General features: G+C 41.3%; 2 protein-coding genes across 2 annotated transcripts in view; both read right to left on the bottom strand.

Annotated features, from left to right (window-relative positions):
• The window catches only part of LOC134192753 (protein white-like), a 10,379-nt gene extending 6,654 nt beyond the window's left edge, over nt 1-3,725 (bottom strand). Inside the window, exons 1-4 of the mRNA XM_062661501.1 lie at nt 3,316-3,725; nt 3,200-3,248; nt 2,432-2,618; nt 2,289-2,360 (exon numbers count right to left, since the gene is read on the bottom strand). Coding sequence (XP_062517485.1) covers nt 2,289-2,360; nt 2,432-2,618; nt 3,200-3,248; nt 3,316-3,655 — 648 coding nt within the window. The 5' untranslated portion in view covers nt 3,656-3,725. The remainder of the gene's footprint in view (nt 1-2,288; nt 2,361-2,431; nt 2,619-3,199; nt 3,249-3,315) is intronic.
• Nucleotides 3,726-4,160: 435 nt separating this feature from the next.
• Nucleotides 4,161-7,500, bottom strand: part of LOC134193034 (protein white-like) — a 16,166-nt gene continuing 12,826 nt past the window's right edge. The window contains exons 13-19 of the mRNA XM_062661816.1: nt 6,983-7,075; nt 5,906-5,963; nt 5,758-5,835; nt 5,586-5,697; nt 5,428-5,522; nt 5,278-5,351; nt 4,161-4,486 (exon numbers count right to left, since the gene is read on the bottom strand). Of these exons, the coding sequence (XP_062517800.1) occupies nt 4,376-4,486; nt 5,278-5,351; nt 5,428-5,522; nt 5,586-5,697; nt 5,758-5,835; nt 5,906-5,963; nt 6,983-7,075 (621 nt within the window). The 3' untranslated portion in view covers nt 4,161-4,375. The remainder of the gene's footprint in view (nt 4,487-5,277; nt 5,352-5,427; nt 5,523-5,585; nt 5,698-5,757; nt 5,836-5,905; nt 5,964-6,982; nt 7,076-7,500) is intronic.

Below are 7,500 nucleotides of genomic sequence, written 5' to 3'. Positions count from 1 at the left end.
GTCAGCAAGGTAACAGTTCAGCCTCACAATACAAGATTGATATGTCGACTCAATCTGTTGTAACCCCCTACCCCCATCACTGCAAGGAGCGTACAGTCAGTCAGCGTCTGCAGAAGGATGGTGGACACCGTGCATACAGAGGAGCTTTCTGGTCCATCAATCAAGCTGCTGCAGGTGCGTGCACCCCCAATGAATGATGCCAAAAACGTAAGTGAGAATCAGTAGTGCAAACCCATTGATGGCTAGAATCTTGTTCCGACCATACAACTCAGTCTGGAGAACCACCTTCACTCTGTGGAAGTACTCACGACGGAGTCTCTCCCGCATAATGCTGTGCTGCATACCGTTACTCTCATCTACACCCAGGTACTTGTAGACTTGACCCGGTTCCAGACAGTTGATGGTGTCCATTTTCCTACCGTCACTCCAGAGTTCTGTCCAGATAGCCTGCCGTTGATAAAGTGTGCAATAGCACATTTGTCCAGACCAAACTTCATCTGGATGTCATCAGAGAAGGTACGCACTGTGTGCAACAACCCATCCAACTGATCAGAGTTTCTGCTATACAGCTTCAGATCATCCATGTAAAGTAGATGACTGATGAGCTGACGTTTGGCAGTCTCACCATGCCCAGTGGTCATACGGTAGCCGTAACCGGTTCTGTTCAACTCCTTACTCAGAGGATTGAGAGCCATACAGAAGAGAAGTGAAGAAAGTGAGTCACCTTGGAAAATACCCCTCCTGATCTGCATAAGCCTTGTCTTGATCGTACTGTTCCCGCAAGAAAGCACCATCGATGTTTTCCAACTCTTCATCACACGTGACAGGAACCTGCACAAGACTGGACTGATCTTATGCATCTGAAGGCATTGGAGCAACCAACTGTGTGGCACGCTGTCATAGGCTTTCTGGTAGTCCACCCAAGCCATGCTCAAGCTCTTGTGCCTGGTCTTACAGTCTTCGGTAAGCAGCTTGTTGATCAACAGCTGATCCTTTGCACCAAAAGATCCCTGTCGACAACCATTCTGGTCCTAGCCATGAGGTTTCTCTGATCCAAATGCCCTACAATCCTCTGCCTGATGATTGAGGTGAGGGTCTTATAGAAGACAGACAGACACGTGATAGGCCGGTAATTCTTGGCCTGGTCAGTCTTGTCATTCTTAGGAATCAGAGTGGTTATTCCTTGAGACAACCAGTCGGGTACAGAGTCTGGATTCTGAACCAGCAGGTTGTAGTTATGAGTCAGATCAGTGTGAAGACACGTGATACGCTTGACCCAGAAACCATAAACCTTGTCTGGACCAGGAGACTTCCAGTTCCCCATCCTTTTGAGACACGATGTGACCTCATTGTCTGAGATAGGTAACCGCTGCTGCTCATCTTTCCGGTGCGTCTCGCCATCGGTATGACGTCTCAGCCAGAAGGCAGACTCATCGTGATGTACCTCAGTTCTAGGATACCACCTCAATACTGCTCAATCTCAGACTCGGATGGCGGGGAAGTGACCTGGATAGTCTGCTTACCCAGCTCTTTGTAAACCGTCCAGCATCTCGTTGAAACAAACCATTCTGGCGAAGTCTCTTACAATTCTTCTCCAGCCTCCTGGTCCACTCGACCTTGGACTTAAGTTCCATTTCAACCTATTGATGGTGACCTCACAACTCTCCAAACAGGAAATGCCCAACCGATGCCGGAGAAGTCGGAGTTCATGTAACATACGAATGCCCGCTGAACCCTTTCTAACCTCCAGCAACAGTGAGATCGCACATCGAAGTGTGAGAATCTCCATATCCAGCCTTCGTCTCCATGTCGGTGTTTGAGAATTGGTTGACTTAGTCGTCTTTAAGCCCCACCTTTTGGACACTAGCAAAGCAGCAGAGTATACCAGGTAACTGATTTCACTCATATCTGGTTCATCCTTCAACGAACTGACGATCGTGTTAAGATCACCAATAAGTTTCAGGGTTCCACTGTTCACAAAGATCATTGGAAGGCGTTGTCTCTCACAGATAGGAGTTTGCCTGACTTTCTGCAACTCCTCAAGAAACTCTTGACGAAGTACAGGGTCCACAGCAGCATCACTATCAAGCGAAAGACTATCCTCCGTTTGGCAACAGTCTGGACTGAGTTGAGATGTAGGAGTTTCCATCTTTTCTAGCTGAGAAGCTATACTAGGATGTGTAGTCATCAGATCAGAGCTCATTTGTTATCATTATTACTATTACTATTAGTCAAAATGGTTTTATGATGTCACCCAACAGTATGTCTTACTAGCAAATTCAAACAACCTCTTCAAGAACGAGTTCCACTCGTTTCAATTTGTCACTTCTTGACCAACTTTTGCTCATCCTCAGCAACGCCTGACAGTGACAACAAACACGTAGATGGCATTAACAACTCGTAATGTTCTAGTACAAGAGAGTTTTAGCACCTGGAAAATTAGATGTTCCTTCACTGTCAATGTGCCCACAAAAATGTCTTCTTGTTGAACGTATGCCGAGATGTCTTTAATCTTGTTTCTAATATCCATCTTGTTGACACAAACAGAGCCAGATACCTTGAGATTTGCCGTGTTTTGCCTTGACAGAACATTAAGAAACGTCGTCTTTCCTGCTCCACTAGATACACACCACACAATCGTCACTTCCCATGCCATTCATATTTAACAGTCTAATCAATCTATTAATTAACTTACCTTTTGTTAAGTTGCATTTATTGAGCTAATAATTAACATTCCATTGAACACACGCGCGTGCGCAACACACACACACACACACACACACACACACACACACACACACACACACACACACACACACACACAACTTTGCACCACAATAAATGCAATCAGTCAATCCTAATACATTAGTACGATAATCACTTTATAGGCCTATTAATTAATCAAGTCTAGTAGCATCCTGCAAACTTCGGGCAGAGACGGTTACAGCAACCTACTGTACACTGTATTTAGTGGTTGCTATCCGTATACACTGCATCTGCAACCTACAGTACACAGTCCAAGCAGGTCCCAGAATCAAAAGACTATCACCTCAATAGAGAAAGCTACAGAGAAAATAGCAAACACACAAGAATACAACATGCTGCAACGGTCGCCAGTGAAAACTACAAGTGGATGCTCCTCATTCACCTTCTAGATGGTCGGAACATGACGATATTCTACCCTAATTAATTAGCTAACCTTGCGCCAATAATGGCAATGAGTTGTCCCGGTTGTGCTACTCCATTTACTACAACCAACACAATCAAACCATCGCGCCTTCAAAGGTCGAAACAAACGGGATAGACTTCTGTTACCATCGTTGAGAATCAATTTGTCAGGCTTGCCGTTAAGGTTGCCTTTCAGCCTCTGAACGAGAGTCGGACCGGCACCAGGCGCGACGACATGCAGTCCGGACCAGGACAGGGTGACAGGATGGTCCGTTCTAGATGCCTGTCGTTCAAACGTCACCGTTTGCTTTCCCGATTCGCTTTCCGTCCACGCAATGTTAAAGAGAACAGTCGCATTGCGTTCCAGAGCTGGCACACGTTCCTTCTGTTCGACTCTATCGGCACGCTCCACTTCTACTAGAGACGCCGTGCCATCCGGTCCGCCATTTGAAATTTGAGCATCAGCAGCTTCTTCAACTTTCTCCATGTTGAGCAACCAAGAAGGAAATAAATGACTTCCAAACCTTACATGAAATCTGAGCTGGAAGATCCTGAAAGTCAAGACTCTGCGCGCGTGAGAGTAACAAACCCGGATGTCTCCAGGCGCTAGGGAGTCACGCAATCACTCTCGAACGCGTGTGCAGGTGTGGTGTGGTGTGGTGTGGTGGTAGTGTGTGTGTGTGTGTGTGTGTGTGTGTGTGTGCGTGCGTGGTGTGTGTGTGTGTGTGTGTGTGTGCGTGCGTGGTGTGTGTGTGTGTGTGTGTGTGTGTGCGCGCGCGTGGTGTGTGTGTGTGTGTGTGTGTGTGTGTGTGGTGTGTGTGTGTGTGTGTGTGTGTGGTGTGTGTGTGTGGTGTGTGTGTGTGTGTGTGTGTGTGTGTGGTGTGTGTGTGTGGTGTGTGTGTGTGTGTGTGTGTGTGTGTGTGTGTGTGTGTGTGTGTGTGTGTGTGTGTGTGTGTGAGCATCCAAGCACAAATACACTTACACACATTTTACTGTTGCACCAACAAATTTAATTAATTACAAGACAAATTCATCAATATCAAATATTTACACTCTACACAAGTATCAACAGATATTCTAATATCTAAATAACATCTCTCCAATAAATAACTTCTTTAGCAGTTCAAAGAAATCCAACAAAATTATTGATCACAATAATTTAATCATCATGTACTCAGATGCATCTCATCATCTACATGTGTCACTTCTATGAATGATTTTCATGTCTATAAACACGAATTTTGAGAAGAATCAGACCGATCACTTTGGCTCCAATTAATAGAGCAACGAGGATGCCCAAGTCTCGATAGTAATTGCTCTGAAGTACATACAAACACAATCAATATACTGAATATACACTATTGCAACGTACTCTTATCATATAATGGTGTGTGTGTGTGTGTGTGTGTGTGTGTGTGTGTGTGTGTGTGTGTGTGTGTGTGTGTGTGCGTGGTGTGGTGCGATGGCTCAGTTGGTTAGAGAGTCTTCTATGGAGTGTTTACATCCGGGAACTTGCAGGGTTGGAGATTCAAGTCACAGTGATGGCAAGCTATGGCACAATTTCCTTGGGCAAATAACTAACACACAATTGCCTCTCTCGACTCAGGAGTATAAATGAGTACCTGGTCATTGACTGGGGTGGCAAAGCCCCCCGACTGCGGCAAAGTCCATCAGCCACTGGGTTCTGGGTGGGACTTCGGGTGCCCACACCACAGTTGGTGTCGCAGTTGGTGCTCCTGCAAGTACCCGGTCAGGCTCCAGGAGATTGCTTAGCACAGCCCATAGCTCTTGAGTAGTGCATAGGAACGCAGTGAACTGGCTGGGGTGTAACCATAACAACAGCAGCTCCTTATCCATTCCATCCATTTGTGTGTGTGTGTGTGTGTGTGTGTGTGTGTGTGTGTGTGTGTGTGTGTGTGTGTGTGTGTGTGTGCACATGTACATACTAGTATACATGTATGTATGAATGTATGTATGTGTATGTATGTTACATTGTACGTATATAAAAATACTATAAAATGTACAAATAAATAACTTAATACTAACACAGTTAAACAACTAAAAATAAAACTTCAAACCCGATACGATTACAAACATCTCTAGACTTACTTCCTTTAGAGCAAAGAACTTCAAAGCTCCAGTGCCATTTGGTCTGCATCCAATAACAGTATTAAACGGACAATCTACAACCACATCCACACACACAAATCATCAGTGTAACTGCATCCAAACATTTCCATCCTCGTATGTAACACTCACTGCCTCCAGTGACGCCAGCCCACTCGTTGACGCTCAGAACTTCAAACCCGTAGTAGAACCATGAAACGTAGCTGATCCAATAGAAATACACAGGACTACAACAAGACGTACGTACGTCACATAATCAAGCGAGAAGCACACGCCACATGACATCTCACATCGACTCAATGTTCACCACGTGTCCACCAAACACCATCATAGGAATCACAAACAGAGGACCGATGGCCAAACCAACAGACACATTGGGAGCAACTGCAGACACAATGTACCCTACAACATATATGCATACATTTCTATTGCCAACTGAAAGTCAAACAATAAATCGCTGACCACATCCGAGCGCAATGTTGGCAATTGTGATTAACACGCCATAAAATACTAGAAACTTGTCCATAGACTGTTGAAGACCTATAAACAGACAGGCATGTTATACACTGAAAGTTAATGTTTGTTGATGTGAGTGCATGCAATGTCTTACCGACCATCCAATAGATGACAATAGAGTAGATAAATGTCTGGAATACAACGACTGGCAGCTACAGAGTCGTACAAAATAATTATTTGTTATTTATTAGTGATTATAATTAATTATAAAATAATTATTAATTATTGGTTAATTATTAGTTATTTTACACTGATATATTTCTGATATATTTTTAAATATTGTCCATGTCAATAATACAGCAATCGCAGAAACTCTTACTTATTAGTGGTTATAAATAATTACAAATTATTACTTATTTATTATTGGTTTTAATTATAAATAATTATGTTATTTATTATTGGTTATAATTATAAAATAACTATTAATTATTTATTATTTATTAGTGGTTATAATTATAAAATAATTATAAAATAATTATTAATTATTTATCATTTATTAGTGGTTATAATTATAAATAATTATTAATTATTTATTATTTATAATTGGTTATAATTATAAAATAATTATTAATTATTAATTAGTGGTTATAATTATTAATTATTTATTATTTATTAGTGACTATAATTATAAATAATTATAAAATAATTATTAGTTATTACTTATTTATTATTGGTTATAATTATAAATAATTATTTGTTATTTATTAGTGGTTATAATTATAAAATAATTATTACTTATTGGTTATTTATTAGTGGTTATTACAAATTCATTGATATCAATAGCTTAACTACAACAATACTGGCAACACACTGCTACAACAACTGTGATTAAAAGAAACTATGTCAAGCAAAAAGAAGAACAAGGAAAGACTTAGTGAGTGAGCTCAAGACGGCCCTCAGTCTGTACAATGTCCATCATGTCTAATTTGAGCAGACAATGTAGTTTTGATCTTGTCCCTCGAACACACAGAATTACCAATCGTAATAGAGCGAAACTTAGTCTGCATCTAATCATAGACATTGTCCATCAGAGGTATTTTAATTGTTTACAATAATGTATACTTATTAGTGGTTACAATTATAAAATAATTATTAATTATTGATTATTTATTAGTGGTTATAATTATAAAATAATTATTGGTGGTTGATTAATTAAACAGGTATTAATTACATCTGATAAATGTTTGGTTAGATAGTAGAGTTCAATCCGATACAGACGACTTCCGTGTTCTCTCAACATTACAGGCATCTCGGATGGAAAAGTCTATAACAAAAAAGTCACACTAAATAATTATAGCGCTCTCTTGCTGATTTTAATTATTCAATTATTGAAGATAATATAGACATGTGAATCTACAGAAATTTGTGTGTGTGTCTGTGTGTGTGCGTGTCTCTGTGTGTGTTTGCGTGCGTGTGTACGTGCATTGCGTGTGTGTGTGTGTGTGTGTGTGTGGTGTGTGTGTGTGTGTGTGTGTGTGTGTGTGTGTGTGTGTGTGTGTGTGAGTGTGTGTGTGTGTGCGTGCATGCGCGTGTGGTGCAATAGCTCAGTTGGTTAGAGAGTCATTTTATGGAGTGATTACATCCGGAACCGTTCAGAGTTGTAGGTTCAAGTCACAGTGATGGTGAACAATGGCATAATTTCCTTCGACAAAAACTCACACACAATTGCCTCTCTTGACTCAGGAGTAT

The sequence above is a fragment of the Corticium candelabrum genome, chromosome 17 (genome assembly GCF_963422355.1).
Source record: "Corticium candelabrum chromosome 17, ooCorCand1.1, whole genome shotgun sequence".
NCBI lineage: Eukaryota > Metazoa > Porifera > Homoscleromorpha > Homosclerophorida > Plakinidae > Corticium > Corticium candelabrum.
This window is presented reverse-complemented; position numbering and strand designations above follow the sequence as displayed.